We start from the raw sequence: 19416 nt of genomic DNA on the forward strand, positions 1-19416 counted from the left end.
TTTAGTTGGCTATGATGAGAAAGAGTCACAGTCAAGCATGAAAACTAAGACATGCCTGCACAGAGTACCTTTAGGGAAATTGCTCTGAGAACTTTTTGTCTAAAATGTGCTCCAAATTAGTCTTTCTGTGTACTGCTGTTTTATAGGGCAGCTACCCAAACACAGAGTGCAAAGTCAAGCAATATTATATATTTAGGATATATGTATATATATCCTGAAACTCAATAATTTTCAGTGTATTTTGATCCCTCCTAGAGTCCTTTACAGCTACAAGATTCATGTAAAACATGCCTATATCATAAGCCTTTTGCTACAGAGCAGAATTTTTGCTTGCCAAATTCACATTTCTATGGAGGTATTATTGATCTTTGCCTGGGATTTCTATGTAACAGTAATAGACAGCCGTCTTATTCGTATTACAGCATCCATGGCAGTTAGAGAACTACAGATCTTAGAGCCACCTTTGTTTTGAGAAAGAGCCTAAAACTAAGCCAAAAAGATTTTTTTTTTCCCAAGTGACAATATACTAGGAGGTCAGAAGACCAATTTGTATATAAAGTGAGCAGCTTTACACTGTCCACCTAGATGATACTTTTCTTCTAGGCCACAGCATGCAATAGTCATGACTGCTGAGCTTGTGTAGCAGGTGAAAGCAATAAATTTTCTCAAGGATATGCTCTGTTTAAATATTCCAGCCTTTCAGAGTAACAGCATGTCAAACACATGCACAGGATTTCCAAATCCCATAACAATTGTAACTTTCTCCCCCTTTTTAGCCTTCCCACATATTTTGTTCGCTTAAATTACAACCTTTTCCCCAGTCCTGCAACTTTATACCAGGGTAATATTTCTTCAGTGGTGCAAAGACACAACCATCGGAACCATCTGTTTATGAAGAAAAGTACAGACCTAGGAAACCTCTGGCAAAGGGAAGTTTGACATTGTGGACTGGCAGCTGTACAGAGAGATTTCTGCCTGTGATTAAGTGGTGGGAATGTTCAGGAACAGTGAGCACCCCACTACTTTCACTACGGTTAATTAAAAGTATGGAAAATTGGGCTATACGTATTCACAAACACTCTCATCTAGTATTACTTTAACTATAAACCTAAAGCAGCACTGAAGTGAATGTGAATGACAAACTTGTACAGCAACGAAGGCTTCCTGAAACATTTTCTACAGGACCAGACGACATCCAAACTGCAAAAAGATCTGAGACAATCTCTCCAAGTCACCCAGTTTTTACTTGCCTGGCTGGAGAAGATTTAAGCCACTGAAGTATATATTTTCTTCCCTATTAGTTACTAAACTGAAATATCAAGTATTACAGAAAAGAGACTTCCATTACAGACTTCAGTATTCCATAAGCCAATTATCCTCAATGTCACATCCATCCTACCCCCATGTCACATTCAATATTGCCCGCTAGACACCTATAGAAATCAGGGATTCTTTTCAACCTAATAATTCTGACCAAAAAAAAAGAAAAGAAAAGAAAAAAAAAGAAAATAAAGAATTGTGAAGGAATCAGTATTGTCCAATACACTGAATAGTTTAGGTGGAAATAAAATGTCATAAAAGTATCATCTGCCACAAAGTGTACAGAAAGGCTACTTTTAATATCTAAAAAGCAAAACCTTCCTTTTTTTTTTTTTTGCTCTGAAACAGCATTATTTGTATTTAAAATTACTACAATAAAAAAGAAAGGATAGTAAAAAGTTTTTTCAATATAAGTTTCGTATCAATCTGGATCAGATTTTTCCCCTCCTGTACTCGCCCCCTGCAAATTTTTAAATTTGGCCACTTCCCAGTAAGCCCATTATTTCCCCAGTGTTCAGCACTATCTAAATATTTTGCTATCCCATAAAGAAATTGATTGTAAGGTCACAACAAGCAGTTTTTAGTAGTTTGCAGTACAGTTCAAAACATCTGAACACATAAAATCCATCTGCAACCATCAACATTTGCTTTTAAATATATTTGTCAGGGATGATCTTTTTTTCTCATATAAAACTGTGTTTAAAAGAAAAGTTTGGATAGCGGCTAAGGTCCCCCGGTGATTATGTTATGAGTGTTATGAAACACTTTTGTTTTAATACTGATTTAAAAAAAAAAAAAAAAAAAAAAAAGAGTGAGATCTTGCAGTTTTCCAATTTCTATCACACATGACACTGTAACAATGGGACCTATCCCAAGTTATGCAAATACTGTTTGTGGTAATCAAAAAAAAAAATCCCACCAACACTCTCAGTTCATGACTCCGAGAGAAACTCTCTGGAGGGAACATCAGCAAGTATGAAAAAGGGCATTCCCTGGCCTGCTTTGACCCCAGCCTAATCATGTCTCCCATACCTCAGACTGGTTTACAAGAAGTTCAGACCACTTCTGCCACTGGGGACATTTGTCCCTGTCATCAAATGTAGTTTCATTAGACGTCCAGCAGCACTGCTCGTGGCTGTACCAGAAGGCAGAGAGGCAGACACCCTCCTTCAGGTCTGTCATCCAATCCACAGCTAAATCTATCACTCCAGCTAACGTGCCTGGAAAAAAAAAAGAAATGCAGAAAAATAAACTGTGGCATAAAAAATACCAAGTCATAAGAAAAATATATCTACTTATAATAAAAGCAAAAATACATGATGTGGGGCAGCAGCTGTAACATAAACGTGAATACACCAAAGAACTGGGAGAAACAGTGAGTTTGCAAAGAATCAGCCACACCAACAACGTGTTGTCTGACCTTCAGTGTTCTCTCATAAAGCATTTATTTTAAATACTGCTATTTTCATACTGGCCAGGTGCCAGATAGGGATGGCATAACGAACATTGGGCCCGATCCTGCAGCCTGTTCCAGGCAGGTGCACAGTTTGACAGAGACCAGCAGGACGGTATGTAAGTACTAGGCTGCAGGGCTCAAACCCCCCTGGGTGTATTTCAGGGGCAGGGAGGAAGAAGATACTGTTGTTTTCCTATAGCCTTCCTGGTCCCAAGACAGCAACATTTTAAAGGGATGATTTCAGTACAAAAACAATACGGATGCCAAATTCTGCCTTGTGAACTTAATGGAATCCGACTCTCGATGCGTACATTCATTACCAATCCAAACGCACAGAATAAAATTACCCTTCAAATCCTCCCTTTACAGAAGTAACCCTTATTTTAGCTTTGTCTTGGTAACTACACAGAGCTATGGCGACATCCAGTGGCTAGAGGATGCAGAAGTGTAAACTTCATGTGGCGAGACCCCAGTGGAAATCTTGGTTTTCCAGGGTATTTTGTCACAGATGATGATGACCTGCCACAGCACTGGCACTGTCAAAGCAGATGTGTCCCCACAGCCACTAACGCGGTACCAGCAGGAAGGCAGAGGCCAGAAGAAGCCAGAACACAGAAATGGCAGGCTTACATGTGAACCCTATATGCCTGGTTTGGGAAAGCATTAAACCACCAACTGATAGTAAATTCATGTAATGTTTTCCAAACTGCCCTGAGGTACAACGGAAAGAGTGAGTTTGTTTCACAGGTAGAGTTCAACAACATGTTTGTTAGTCATCCTTAGTACAATTTCAAGGAAACCGGTAAAGAATTTGAACAGAAGTCGTCGGTTCATTTCAGTAGGGTTAAAATACGGGAAAATATTTTGGAAAATGAAATGGTATGGTTTCTGTTTCCAGAACTTCTAGTCTTGTGACTCCTGCTGGGAATTCAATCAAATGAAGTGGGTAAGAAGGGGGGAGAGGTTGCTCCTCTTTCCCCTAGTAGCTAGGGCACACAGGTGGCTTCAACAGCAAGTTCATTGCACCTGGAAATAAAGATTTCTGCTTTTCATTTCTGTGAAGGAAGAAGGAAAAAAAGAAAAAAACACAACCATTTCAAAAAATTGAGGCATATACAACATGTTTTTTATTCACAGAACAACAACAAAAAGATCAAGTGTTCACAGAGCGTTATATATGTCTTCTCACTTCCTTAAGAAGGATAATTGTCACCACACTGACAAGCAGTACAACTTTAACAGTAATGCAGAATTTTAGTTGTATAGGAATTGTCTGAAGAAATATACTCAGATATTAGATAAGACCACAGAAAAAAAGGCTACAGCAGGGAGTAGTGATGCCTGTATCAGCAATTTTCTTTCATGCAGAGCTTGGCTTTCTCTTGTTTAGCCTTTCCATTTTCCCAAATTTCTATGGAAACAATGAACAGTGTTTTTTAGATGATGGGAAATCATTGTGTTGCTAGTAACATCAGCATGTGTAATTTAGTGAGTTTTACAGTAAACTCTAAATTCTCCTCCAATTCTCTGAGTTTCAGGAAATAGCACAAAGAATCCTCAGCCCTTGGGCATCAGCCCCAAATGCTGCGCCTCTTGCATCTGTTGATGGACCTTTATCATTCTCTCTAGTCACTCCAGTCTTCAAAACTCACATCATGTGTAATCAGGCAGTTGAATATTAATGCTGCATAGCAGAAGGGGCAAAGGAAAGCAGGCTTTTGAACGTTTTTCCCCGATACAGTGAATAACAGAGAGTGGAAAGAACATTCAGTTCTCTGATACAACAAGCTCACATACACCACAGTTCCTCTAAGGAATTGTACTCAGTTATGCAGCTGATCTAATCCATCTTGCCAAATGCTTTGGGATCCACATAAAGAGGAAAATGCTATGTATGTACACAAAATTTACAGAGAAGAAAATCATGAGAGGAGAAGGCCAACACTTGCAGGATAATGGTACAATAGTTATTGATGTTAAGCCACATGACCAGAGCTAGAATTTTTACAAATTCTGAATCTTCGCAACTTTAAGTGGAATTAATGGAAGTAGCAGACTGTTCAGCATCTCAGTCCTTTCATTTCTTGTGCTTATCATGGCTGTCTAGACATGTCACTGCATTGCTGTAATATAGCCTAAATTTATCTCCATACTTCATTGAAGGAGCTGAACTTGCTCCCCGGTCTATGTATCCTCCTGCCCAGAATGAAAAATAATGAGCCTCCAAAGCCAGAAAATGTTGAACTTCATTTCAGATAATAGCCTTCTACCTCTCTCCTTCCTTTTCTTTTTTTCTTTTTCTTTTTTTGGTTGATGATGGCCACACATCCTTTTTAATGCTCTAATAAGAAAGCTAAAATTTTGCTTTGAGAACATATTTTTCCACACAAACCCGAGCAAGAAAACGGCATCACTCAAGTGGCATGGGACTGAAATACATAAGGGATTATTGCATATCCAGTTCCAGTATTGGAGCATTTTAGCATCAGTATAATTGTATTTTCTGATGCATAGTTTTAGAAAATCAAGACTTTTGATCACCTTCTGTAAATAGCATAAATAGCACATACCTTCAGCTGGCTAGTAATGGTTAGGTTGGGGGATGATCATGGATATGTGAGCAGGAAGGGCAAAGTAAAAACTCAGCATTCCTTAAAAAATGAGTCCCTAAACATCTGGCACTCATACCCCAAATTTTTAGGCTCTTTTGCCCTTACATTGCTTTGTATTTCTCCAAAAAGTGTGCAGCCTTCCTGACTGAGACCATTAGTACTCAGTATCTTTTTCTAGAGCATCTTGTGAGCTTTTCATCTGATTTTCGCAGTGAACAGCATTTGTGGGTGTTACTGCTCCTTTCCCCTTTCTAAAATGAGCAAGCTCTGGCTCCCAAGGCCTGATTTCCAGAACCTACTCAGTGCATTTCCATGTAACAGTGTAATACACTGTCTTCTCCCTCCATTTAGCGCTTAAGTTTTGAAATGCACGTTGTGAGTACATAGCTCTGAAAGAGCCGTGGAGCTACCTATGTCAGGCTGCAGTGGTAGCGAGGGGCTCCACTCAGGCTAATTTATGTGTGTATGCTCACACATTCATTCATGAAACTTAGGTCTGATCCCAAATGGTCGCTCTTAAGTTCTTAAAATACTTTGGTGTTACTCAAAACATACAGCTCTAACTCTGAAGCTGGCTGTGCTGAGAGTAGGAGGCTGGAGCAGACTTCCTCTGGAGTTCCCCTTCCTACCTACGCTTTTATGGGACTAACAAAGAATGCCAAAAATAGCCTGACTGAGGGCTACTCCCAAACAGGATGGTCCTGTCCTTCCTCCCTCCATCAGTACCTTCCCATAAGCAATATTTTGCTTGTGTGTATGACCCTGTGGTGATCAACCCTGCTGAGCCGACAGATCCAACTGAAAACATATCTGGCCAAAATCCATTTTCCCCACCAGGACACTCCCCAAGTCCAACCCCCTGTGCAGCTGCACACACACAAGGCAACAGGACCCGATGGCAGGGCACCAGAAGACAAGGATCTTTCCCTTCAGCCACATCAGCTTGTGCTGACTGCAGAGGTGCAGCCCTTAAAATGTTGCAAAATCTGAAAGATTCAATTGACCAAATTATTGGGACTTAGGCTGCTAGATTATTTAAACTAACTTTAAACTCCTGGGCCTGAGTAACTTTTCCAAGTGCCTTTGAAAACACATGGAGGCTCCTGCCATCCCTCCCCTCCAGAGCCCCACCTTGCTGGCCTCTGTCCCCAGCAGGGGTGCAGCTGGAGCAGGGTGTTCCCCAATCCCTTCATGTCCTGGACAGTACTGCTGCTGCTTTCCCCCTCCTCACCATCCACTGTCCTTGCCCCTGGAAGTGTCTGGACTCAGCTGCCCAAGACACAATCCCACAGCCAAGCCAGGCTGTTCCCCAGTGCAGTGCTGCTCCCCTCAGAGCAGAGGCAGCTTCTGCCCATTCATCAGGGCAAGAGAATGCCATGGAGAAGCAAGGCTGCTGCAGAGCAAGAGACAGGCAATATTTCTGAGTAGGTAATATTTCAAGCAGAGAGGGGAAATGACTCGACTGCATCACCAGCTTCATCTCCTCCCTCTCCAAACCTGGTTTAGAAACCTCATCCACATATCAATAATCCCCACATCAAAGGGGTGCTTAACCACTTGCTGAGGCTGAGGTGGTGACTCTCCACCTTTGCCCTGTCACAGAAACACTGGATGCACAGAGCACACGCATTGTTTCAATGGCAGGCAAAGTCTACAGCCCAAATCACAAGCATGCAAATAATTTTTGTTCTCTCATTGATTCACAAGAACTTGCTCCAATTTAAAAACAGACTAGTCTTGACTCTGAGGTAAAATGTGTTGTTCTGCACCTGTGTCGTTGAAAAGGTTACAACAGCTAATGCATCTCAGCTCCAGCTTACCCTCAATAACCTTCTATTCCTAGAACTGGATGTATCAGCATTAGAGCTTTACCAGACCTCTTCATTTCTGGGTTGCGACAACCTAGAGGATGTCAGAACGAGCTTTCATTGCGAGGTAGAACTGAAACAAATCTTCTGGCACGTGTTTACTATAAAGGGAGCATGTGAGTGTATACTACATTCTCTGTATGACCAAGGGGTTTACCAGCTGGCCTGGGGGAGGCCATTGTTGAAGGTTCACTCTAACTTTACTTGCAAGCAGAATTCCCCATCCTAGACAAGGGCAAACCCAGGCTTTAAAGGCAGTTCGGCAGCTCTGGTAGTACACAGTCTGTCAGACTTTCTTCCCATCTCATTCTCCCATCAAAACTTTTGTGGAAACAAATGTATCTCTATAAAACAGCATAATTTGCCAAAATGTCACTTCAGCTATGTTTTCTCAAAAACTTCCCCAGTACTTCTGACACTCCTGAACAACTATGATAAACATATTAACTTGACAGTTGGCAAGCAGGAAATTCACGCTGCTTGGAAACTGTGAAGCTTTGCATCAAGCTTCCACCAAGCAGTGTGATACAAGAGCACCCTGACATCACTGAAAAAGCATTAAAAATGGCAGCTGTTTCAACTTGGTAATAGAAGTGCAGCTTTCCAAGTTGGAAGATGTGCTAAACTGAGTAGAAGACAGGAGCAATTCAGGCAATTAATGAATTTGCCATCTGATTTTGAGCAGGCTGTTAAATATGTAATGTCTGTCTGGCTTGGGAGCAAATCCAGAACTGTCTGAAACTGTATTTTCCCTTCATGCATGCGTAAAGAAGATAATCCAGTGAACATAATGATTTACAAAGCTCCCCTTTGATTGTACACAACCACCATTTTCTTCACCCTCATTATAATATCTACTTGCAGAGTTCAGTTAAGTGAAGATAAGGAAAAAAACTCTACCAGTAAAATTGACTAGTGTCAGTCAAAGATTCAGAAAGCCAAAGTAGTCCATTGAGTGTAAAGTCCATGTAAAGATGCATATTTTCAAAAGCAACAGAAAAACCCCTCTACTGGAGAATAACATTTTTCTAGGTCAGCACTCAGCAGGAGATTTTGCAGGCGGGTATTTTTTATTAAGTATTATAACTGCATGGATACATAACTGCCTTTTAAGCTTGAACCATCAGTGAACAGACAATGAAGTAAAAAGAGAAACAGATGGCACTGCAGCAAATTTTGGTGAAATGGTTCCAGGCATAACGAATGTTAACACACACGTACCTGCCAATAGTCCTATGAGAAGCATTACAACCCATCCTGACCAGGCATCCAGCAAACTCTTGATGAACTCCCATATGGATTCCTTACTTTTGCTTGTAATCTGAAATAATACATATAGAGGGATACGTTGCTGATTCAGGCTGACAGAGTTTTAGTGCACTGCGTTTAAACCAAAAAAAAAAAAAAAAAAGATTTAACCTACTCAGAAGTGTATACAATTCCTCTACTCTCTACTCTCTCCAGTCCTAATTACTTTTTTGTGATGCTCTGCCATTTAAGTTGCCAGAAGCAGTTTCGTATTTACAAACTCAAGACATCTTGTGTCCATATTTTCGTAAGTCCTCCTCAAGTGATAAAACAAAGTAGGAAGCAAAATCTTTGGAAACCTGCTTGTTTCTCTCACAGCCAGGATGCCTGTAACTTGGGGGGGAAATGCTGACTTTACCTTTCTATGGCGGTCAGTATCGCGTGATTTCTCTCGCAGCCAGTCAATGGTGTGGAAGTCTTCGTAAGTCCCAACGTCGGGGAAAGGCTCATCCAGAAAATCCATCAGGTTGCCAGAACCATTCATTTCTCCTGCATTGACCATATTAGTGTCTGCAAGTAGGGGAAAAACAAGAATTTCAATAAATCTGTGCAGCTTTGCCAGACATGGCAGAATCAAGTTTTCCAAAATCCGTCCACAAACCACAAAGTTAAGACCATGGGTCAGCAGTCCTGGTGGGCACTTACTGAAATCTATGCATTGGCACTAGGAAGAGTATATTGCTGAAGACTATTTAGACAGCCTAGCAATCCCTAAAAAGCATATACAAAAAGCACAGTGTCTAAATACAGAAATACTATCTTTTCTGAAAACATAGCCCCAAAATCCAGGGTAGTTCTGGGCTTCTTCTGCAATGTTACATCCTGATCACATGCTGGAAGATGTGCCCTGTCTGCAGGGAGGTCACTGAGTAGGCAGAATTACCAGCTCAGGAAACAAATGATGATACACTAGAATTTACCATTCATCATTCTTCTGGGTCTACAGAAGCCCTGGAAATACATCAACTTCTTGCAATCCACATCAGCAACACCTGAAAAAGTTAACTCATAACTACAGTACCTCTCTTGCCCACAGAGACCTTAGGAACATTTGGCTAGGTGCAAAAATTGCCATCTCTTTTACAGGGTCAGGTCCCAAAGCAGTCACTAATATGACAGGTTCCAGAAAAAGCTGACATCATTCCCAAGGAGAGGAGCCCTTAGTAGCATGAGAATCTATTAAATAAGGTATTTTAGGCACACAGGGTTGGATTCATCCAACTTAACTTCAGCCATCCGAAAGTATGTTGTCTAGACTATAAGAACCATCTAGGTTCCCCTAGAGACAAAAACGTCTTGCTCTAAAGAGTGACATAATCCCATCCATCCTAAGATAGGTGTCTGGGAAACAGGGTCTTCTGGAATGTAGCCAGGATTTGTAATCTGAAAGGGCAAACATTTAAAAAGAAAAAAGAAAAAGTAAAAAAAAAAAAAAATAGAATCATAGTGGATTAGGTTAGTGTCACCTGAAAAGGAAAAAAAAAATTGGTGACAGATACAAACTTTAAAGGTTGTACAGAATTGACTCATTGACTCTGCAGAGCCTACAAACCCTTGACAGACTCAACAATAACTTTTGCAGGTTGCTGACAAGGCTAATACAGTACTAACTACTACACCCCATACTCCTCCTTCAGATATGGACATCGTGATTTGACATGTACAGAATTTGGATCTATGAATCAGTGAGGAAATTTCCCAATTCTGTAACTGAAAAAGGGAAAAATGTGGCAGATGAGTTTTAAATAAAATGCCCGCCCATTCTGCTGCTGTTTAGCCCCCTTTATTTACTTCCCTTTTTCGCTTTCTCTCTCCATTTTTGACTGTTTTACTTGAATCCTATCCATTTAATTTTTTTCCCCTGGTGTTGACTTCAGGGATATAACAAGCATGAATACTCAACTCTGTCAGTGTCTACTCCTTTGCACTCCACTGAGTAGGACTTTTTGGACCGCACAGCCAATGTGCTCAGCACAAGCAGCTGAGAAAAACATTATTTTAGAGGCAAAAACAGGTCACCATTGTAATTCTATAGAAGACCTTTTAAGTGCGGAAATCAAGTAATCTCCAAGCACCTTGGCATGTTTTTCTGCAAGAGAATCAAGCAAGGGAGTCACAGCCTGGGGAAGGAAACCAAATGCAGAGCAGGTGTCCCAGACAGCGCTGCAGAGCACAAATAGGCTGCCACAAGATGGAGGCAATTTAAAAAGCAGCAGCTAAGAGGAGTGACAATTGAAAATAGCGATACTTAGCAAAACAGACGAGAGCACACTCCTGCATTTGCTAAGGGAAATTAGAGTCTGAAGGCAGGATGCTGCGGCTGACACCTGGGAGCTGAAGTTGCAAATGGATCTTGAGTTCAGTGTTTTGTAAGCTATGACTGAGGTCTGGTGTGGGAAGCTGAAATGAGGTGAAAGAATTAGACCGTGGTATTATTTTGTAACACACTGATATTTTGCAGGTCATTTACTCCAACCTATTCTTCCTATACAGTGAAGAAGTACCTGCAAAGAATATGCATGCAGTTCGGAGTGCTTGCCTGAACCCAGGCAGTCCCCCTGCTGTATAAACAAACTTCTGGGAACTATTGTGCTGGAAGAGTTGGCAAGTTCTCCTTAACGCTACAAGAAAATTACCCAACATGCTAGTTATATCACATAAAAAATAGCTTTTTAAGTATGTTGTCAATGCCCAGCACATGACAGTTTTATGATGGATAATACCAGGCCAGACCACAAGTATGTAGGATAATTACAATCTCAGCCTGAACCTACCCCCGAAATACGTGCTGCACAGCATGTCCAAGGAGACAAAAGTGCTAGAGACCACAGGGCCATGGAAGACTTCGGAAACAAATAAACTTTGAATTCTAGATAGTGTTCTAATACCTAGAAATCGTAGCTAGCTGGATGATTATCAGCCTGAAACTTGACTCTAGTTAACACACTTTTGTAAGTGGAGATGTGATATCAGATTATGCAAAACCCAATTCTAGTAAATAAAATCTGGCTACAGCACTTTTGAACTGAGTAGTATAGAGTTGTCATCTTTTGTGCTAGCACCAGAAGTATCACTTTCTTTATTTTGCAATTATTTGTCTCACCTTACTTAGGCATCTGAAAAAATCGCTAAAGTTTCTTTCAGGATAGCTAAATTGCCCTCTAGAGGTGCTTGCAGAGAGACTTCCAGTTCTGCCAGCAGAACTAGAGCATTATGTTAACAACTTGGTTATAGATATTTTAATTTAATACACTCATGTTAAGGGCAAATGAATGTCATCCAAACATGGACTGTAGCCAGGTGTACTGCAGCAATCCACTCTGATGATGGCAAAAGTATGAGCATTCATGGCACAAGTTATCTCATCTAGCATTAGAAATCTCTTCTAGACTCTGGATGCTACAATCTAGACTCTTTTCTTAGCTGATGGGGAGAGAGAAACTCTATTCAGAGGTGATTCATCTGATATATTCGAGACACCTACATTGTAATGAGGCAGTCTGTCCCCTAGAAGCGACAATTTCTGTTCACTGCTTACAGAGATGTCAGAAGTAGACATCCATGTCTCATCAAATGAGTCCAACGCTACCAATTCAAACAAAAATAATGCAACACCATTGCATACAGAACCAGTAACAAATGCAACTCTTAGCCACTCCTAACATCTGAATATCTAAGAAATTTGGATACTCCAACAAAACTTATATACACTGAAAAGTGTCCTATCTTGTTATGCTGCTAACTGCGTGACATGTATTTTGTCCCTTTGTTGTTCTGACTTAGATGTCCTTCCTGTCCTTTCCACTGCTTTTCCAGATGCTGATGAAACAATTTGTGTAATGGCAAGCATTTCCTGCTTAGTCCCCTATTCTTTTCTAATAATTCCTGGCATTCCATTTGTTTTCCTTAGGGCATGCATCCAACATTTTCATTGAGCAATCTGCTATAACTCCAGGATATGTTCCATGAGAGTCAGGAGCCTATCATTCTGTGGTCTCTTCAGGTCATTTCCCCCATTATTTTGCCTTTATCAACTTAAAATTTCATCTGCCATTTCATTCCCCATGCTTCAGTATGGAAAGAGCTCTCATTCTTCGGCTATCATTTTTACTGAATAGCTTAGTATATCTACAGCTGGACATTTTGTCAAAAAAAAACTCTGCTTTACCAACTGTAAAACTAATTCTTGCTAAAAGCCAGACAAAGAAGTCTGATTGAACCAAGTGTCTTCTGTTCTCAGAGGCTTCCTCCTCGGAGCCCAGTTAGCAGATTTCCCTAGATTTAGACCCACGTCAGACTATTGCGGTCCTGTAGATGGGGCAAGGTCCTGGCAGGGATTGATTCACAAATTGAGGGAGGCCACAGTGCTAGACTGGCAATTGTGCCTCTTGACAGAGGCTCTCCTGGCTGCCACATAAGCCTAGGTATCTTCCAGAAGCATTGGGGCAGGTCAACCTGATACCAATCCCAAATCTCCCAGTTAGTTGCATTTGGTGCACAATACTACATAGCCAGAAAGAAAGGGACACTGCTCTACAAACTTGTGAGGTGTTGCATGAGAGGAGTTGGAAGTAAGGATCACAAGCACAAGTTCAAAGATTAGACCATGAGGCTTGATGATGTAAGAAGCCAGATAATTTTTAAGTAATCACAGAAGCCTCCTACGCAAAGAAAGCAATGAAGAGGTTAGTGCAGACAGCCTACAGAAGCCAGGGTGAAAATGCAGTGAGCTAGCTGCCTGATGGGCTGGCGCATGCCAACAAGCACAGTAGGTACTATGTGGACTGTAGGTCTCTTCTGCTCTTTGCTTGCCTTTTTTTTTTTAAAAAAAAAAAAAAAAAAAAGAAAAAGAACCAAAAAGTAGTATTATCATATTTAAGGTCATTTCTGCAGGTCTCACAGTGAGTAAACTCGTTTTCTTGTGATTCAGACCAGCTGTATGATTACACTGCAGCTTAATGCTAAGTTTTGTGGAAGAATGATAAATTACATTTATAATGGAAATGCTGACAACCTCTGACCTTTACAGCACTATTACAGCATGCACAAATGTGAAAGTCACAGCTAGAAGAGCTGTATCAGTGAACTGATATTGTAGATATGTTGACTGACTGATTTGATCTGAAATATATTTGACATGGCAAGCACAGACCAAAACATCCCATGGTTCAAAGAAGTTGAAAAGTATACCGATGGGAAACAACTAGCTGAACAGTCATCAAAGGAAAAGTCTTGGCCCTTGCCTATAGCTACTAGACATGCTAGTTCCATGCTACGTTCTCCCCATCCTGTTTTCTGTTTTAATTGGACACATTGCACTGGGGCAGGCAGTATGTTTTAATGCAATTCCAACAAGTTTCAAGTTACTTTCAAGAGATCACAGTTACTGAATTACTTCAACACTTCAGATATTTCTAGCAGATGAACATTCACCTACACGCTTTCATCTTTACGCTGTTTTCTGTGAAGACAGGAGTGTGGGGCTGGCTATGTGGAACATAACTATGCAAACAACAACGCATACTTCTCTCAGTTCCTCTGCTGTAGCATAAGGAAGAAGTGGATCTGCCAAGAGGCTAGTGGAAGAAAGCAGAAGCCTAAAGGCCTATTGCAAGTTCCTCAATTTTTATTAGTTTGGAGTGACTTTTCCTGGGCATCTAAAGCACCATCTATTCCATCTCTTCCAAATGTGGTGTGAGCTAGCCAACACATTAAAGCAGAATACAGTGTATCTCATGGCTTTTCTATGCTCTGGTACCAATATACATACATACATAGAAAGCAGGGAGAGTCCTACTGCAGACATGATGCTTTTGAAATGATTCAAGGCCTGTTAAATCCAGACTCCATCAGAACTGAACACACTACTGATTTGAATGCTTGGTGTGGTTAGCTCTGCCGATATTATGCGATATCACAGCATGCACTGCACAAAGAGTGGGGACTGTGAAAATCTCTGGGACTTTGGTTATGAACAATGTAGTCTTACTGGTTTACCAAATGACAGTCATCACAAAACTCCTTTGCACTGATAGATGATTTGCCACTCTCCATGGTCTTGCTATCTTTATTGACTGTTCCTAGTACTGAATGCCCAAAGAAGCCAAGCGTGGTGCCCCAGTCTCATGGACATTAACACTTCTTGCCACAGACTGCTCAATGTGACCTGTCAAACACAGGCATCTCATCTTGAGAGCTGGGTGCTCTGCCAAGAGCCATGTACCCTCCATCCCAAGGGATTTAGATCTAGTGAGAGAGACAGAAACTGAGCACTCCCTACTTAGGCCTTGAACCCAGGTAGTTAGGAGGTCACTGATGCTTGCATAGCAAGCTGAAGAAGTCAGTGTTCAGGAAGAGCTGTAAGAGGACAAGACTGAGGGCCCGCGCAGCAGGAAATAGATCCCGGAGCAGAGCACAGTCACACTACAGGCCTTCAGGACTGTCTGGCAGGAGAAAATAGGCCTGATAGCACAGAAAGCCAGCAAGCACTATTATTATGAGGTCACCTTGAAGAAGATGAATGAGAAATACAGTGAGATGATCAGGGACATATGCCTTTTGAGGAGCTGTGAGAGAATACATTTTTCTTAGCCTGCAGCCAAGAAGGCCGAGCAGGATGGATGCGATTCCACTTCACCCCCTGCTGCCTAGAAGACAACCTAGAAACAGCGATGTGACATTGCACTCTATAAGATGTAGAAGGAGATAAACAGTTACAAAACACTCCACTAAACAAAAAGTAAGATGCTGCTGGGTGATGATTTTACAAGGAAGGTGTTTACAGCAAAAGCAGACTTAATCACTGGCAAGTTAAATGGGCAGTTTTCTGCAGGCTTACAAATATCCATGGGCAATTTAAGACTATTCATCTTAAAAGCCTCAGACCGAATAAGATGATCTATTGACCTTCTGCCTTAACAACGGTGTTTAAAAAACATTGAGGTAGCCTTGGACCAGAGCGAGGTATTGCCTCCTCAAAAATAAGAAAATGCTGAACCTAGTCGCAGGCCTTTTTGGAAACATAATATGGCACCAAAAAAAAAAAAAGCAGAGAGAAGTTATATTGGGAAAGTACAGAGGGATAATGAAATTGGCAAACCCTTCTCTTATAATGCAAGAATTAATGGCTCAGCCCCTGTATAAGTGTAAATAATACTGCACAAGCCTGCCATCTCCCACAGCACAAGAGCAGACTGGCTGCAGTATCTGGAACATGACTTTAAAATACTGCAACACGTTACTGTATGGCCCCATCACCACACATTAAGGATTTTCCCGCTATGATAGTGTGGGCAAGCTAAACAGAGTCAATCTTTGAAGTGTAGCTTTACCCTGAGTAACCTCTACGGAAAAAATTATGAAGCCGCAGCAGAGCTCAAAAAACACAGGGCAGTAGATCACAGGGGAGAGGGCCTGGAAGGCACGGGGGGAACATTTGGGATAAGTGGTGGAAAATTGAAGGCACAAAGGCTCCTCCAGACAGAACCACAGTCTCCAAACATTCGCCCTCAACCACCACACGTGCAAAGGGCGCGAGCACAGCAGCAATACTGGTGCTGGCTGGGAACACGGGGCAGGTGAGGCGAGGTGAGGCACGGCACGGGGGGCTGGTGCATAGGGCAGCACGGCCTGCTTGGAGGCCTGGGCACCCCATGTGCCCCACGGCAGGGTTGGAGCTAATGACAAATGGCCAAGGCATCCAGACCCTTTGGTGGGGGGCATAGCAGCCACGGGGTGAAAGGCCTGACTCCCTTTCTTCTCTCAGGAGACCTCTGGGCAACAGCGCTTCTCCCCGGTAGCAGGAGGCCTGTGCACCTAGCCTGCCCCCTGCTCTCTCCCAGAGCAGGTCTCCCTTTGGAAGCAAATTCCTTTCAGTATGAAATATCAGGTGTCTGGTCTCCACTCAAGGTTTCTTGGAAAGTTTGACCAAAATTAGTTTAGCTGCTTGGTTATGTCAGAAGAGGGGCGGGGGGAAGACCAGCTCTTTCCCCACTGTTGCCAAGTGGAATTTTCGCACTCACATAGCTCAAAATGGGCTCCATATTAAGAAAAAAATGCTAAATGCACTTCTCTATGTTATTTTGAGCAAGCCTGAACAGTCCCTCGAAAAAATGTAGTCGCTAACATTGATCTTGAGGCTGTGGAAACAGCACAAGCGAAACACTGTTGGCTGTGGTCCACCTTTCACAAACCAAGTTGAGACAGCTTTATTAAAAGATGCCCCTCTGCTGACACCCCACCAGCAGATGAGCCCCATGGGCCTTCAAGAACCCAGCATGCCTTTACTTCTTGAAGACAGCAAGGTTTGATTAGATAAAATTCAGAAATCCTTCAGCATCTTCGGTAAGAAACTAAATTTCAGGAGGGAGGAGAACTGGCAATCAGGCTACCAGTGTAGCAGCATGCATAGCTTTTTTTCTTGCTTTTCCTCTAGTCCCCTTGCTCACAAAACAGGGTGAGTTTTCCTCTTGGAGCAGCTGATTTGCTGCCACAGAACTCAAAAACAGAGCTGAAGGGTCAGGGGTGATGTACAGCTTTCCTGTTTGTGGCACATACCTGCAAGCTTTGCAGCACCAGGTTTTGGTCTGCAGTGCTGCTTTTGTCTCCTCAGTCAGAAAATTAGAGCATTAAGAGGAAAAACATGGATTTCAGGAAAAATATATATATATTCAGAGAGAAGAGAATAGTGCTAAAAGGCTCTCCCCTTAAATGGTGCGTTTAGCAGCATTACATGCACCTCTCACTAGAAACCTTTTTGAGCCCTCAGCTTGAAATAAAGCTGATAAACCTGCAGTAGAAGAGCCATGAATCTGTTCTACTGTGTCACTTCTCATGATTTGAGTAGAGGCAGTGAGTCACTCACACAGATGGAGGGTCATGTTTTTCTGAGGGCACTGGTTGGCATTGCTGCAATTGATGCTGGTCAGCTGTGCATTTACAGAAAGGTGACTTCACACCCACAAGTTCCCCCACCTGCAAGAAAGGAAAGGCCTTCCCTTGTGATAATTTTCTAGTGCAGCATGTTAGAAGTGCTTTAGGAATAGCAACCTACAGTCACCCTGCCTGCATTTCTCTTTTAGCATCAACTGTGGGTCATGTGTGATTTTTGCTTCTTCTGGGCTTTCTAGAAGAAATTTCTGGGAAGAAAATCTGAGTAAATCCATTACCTTTTGTGTATGTATGCATATATGCTGAGAAACACATTAGACTCCTAGTCTACAACCTGTCTCTGTTTCCCTGCCTGTTTTCTGCAGGCAGACCATTCAACACCAACCCTGGGACCTCCTCCAGTCCTGGTTTAAAAGGCCTGGGCTGCTACGTCCCTCAGCAGGGAGATGGGCACCACCAGAAACCAGATGGGGCACGTGCCCTGAGTGAAATGCACCCTGCCCAGGTGAGCACAGCCCTCCAATCGGTGATACTTCCAGGGCCACAATTTTACACTAAATAGGCGTTAAAGGACTCAAATCCTCCATTTCTGAGTTGCTCCAGCATACATTTAGGCTGGTATCACATCTTTTGTTGCATGAAAAACACCTGACTCAAATCAGGAGTCCAGGACTCAAATATGATCTAGGCTGGGGAAAAAACCACATATTGTGCCTGTAGAATCTGTGTGTGGCAGCCCTGGTGTGTCCTTCACGTGGGCAAAGAACCAAGTCCCTGCACGCAGTGAGCAAGAGAGGAGCTTGGTGTACTCCAAGTGCTAGGTAGGAAGAACTGACACAAGACTTCTTCTGATGCTTCAGAGGAACTTAAAAGAGGAAACTCAGCCCTAGTGCCATCAAGATATAGTCTTCACTGTGATCTCATAAAATGACAGGTTTGTATTTGTATTGCTTTTGAACCAAGATCATGTAAAAACAGAGTTTTGGCTGAAAAAAAAAAACAAAATTAAAGCTTTCCATTTTGAAAAACTGTTGTCCTTTCTTACTTCATTGTTTTCAATATTTCATTACTGCTGCTGGCTTTGGTTTTGTTTAGTTGTTGTTGTTTTGGTTCTACATTTTTTTTTCTTCCATGTTTTCTGATCCTGATACGACTGCATATATCATCACTTCAGACCATAGGAGTCACTAAGGCATACAGCCTAGTTAACTTCACCACAGGAGATCCAAAATCTCCACGAGTGGGTGTGCATACAGAGATCCTAGACATGCCAAATTCTCAGATTTTTCAATAGTGGGAAAAAAGATTTGAACAAAGAACGGGATTTTGACAAATAAAAAAACTTCCTGCGTACTAGGAATGAAAAGTCACCTGACTATCTGCCTGATGAAGCTGCAGCTGAGTCATCCTCCATTCTCTGGCAAAGGCACAAAATATTTATCAGAATACTTATAAAAAAAATGAGGGAAAAAATGTATTTTTACTTTTCTGACTGGTATAAGCTCAAAAATTAATTTAGCTTCTTTCACTCTAGCATTTGTATTAAACTAAGAAGAATAATAATGCACTGCAAATAAAAGCCTAAAATATATTTTAAAAAATCAAGCCAAAATTTAAAAAGCCACAGAAGAGTCAACGTTTTTAATCTGAAAATATGTCTTCCTTTAGTATAATGGAGTGCATAATTAAACTCCCACACCAGGAAAAGAAAACAGACTTTGGACTTTGCTACGTAAATATCCACTGTCCGAAAAATCCATTTAGCGAGGATTTTTCAGCCTTTCAAGGATTGGCAGTTCATGTAAGAAGTAAAAATCTGCTTGTCATCTCCTCTGTCTTTTTGGGAGAATAATTTTTCATGTTTATTTTGGATGACAAACAAAACCTATCCTACGCTACAGCAAATTATGCGGGAAACCTGCTGGACTAGGTACTTTCAAACCACGTCAGCAAAAATTAAAAA

At 41.6% G+C, this 19416-nt stretch overlaps 1 protein-coding gene across 3 annotated transcripts in view; it reads right to left on the reverse strand.

The window, feature by feature from the left end:
* Positions 1-19416, reverse strand: part of CLCN4 (chloride voltage-gated channel 4) — a 47858-nt gene that overhangs the window by 24596 nt on the left and 3846 nt on the right. For 2 of the 3 annotated variants that reach the window (XM_066982248.1, XM_013191554.3), the window contains exons 2-4: positions 8923-9074; positions 8478-8577; positions 2353-2540 (exon numbers count right to left, since the gene is read on the reverse strand). In XM_066982248.1, coding sequence (XP_066838349.1) covers positions 2353-2540; positions 8478-8577; positions 8923-9074 — 440 coding nt within the window. Of the gene's footprint in view, positions 1-2352; positions 2541-8477; positions 8578-8922; positions 9075-17427; positions 17592-19416 lie in introns of those variants that run through there. The other variant, XM_048066746.2, reaches the window with a different exon arrangement.

The sequence above is a fragment of the Anser cygnoides genome, chromosome 1 (assembly GCF_040182565.1).
Source record: "Anser cygnoides isolate HZ-2024a breed goose chromosome 1, Taihu_goose_T2T_genome, whole genome shotgun sequence".
NCBI lineage: Eukaryota > Metazoa > Chordata > Aves > Anseriformes > Anatidae > Anser > Anser cygnoides.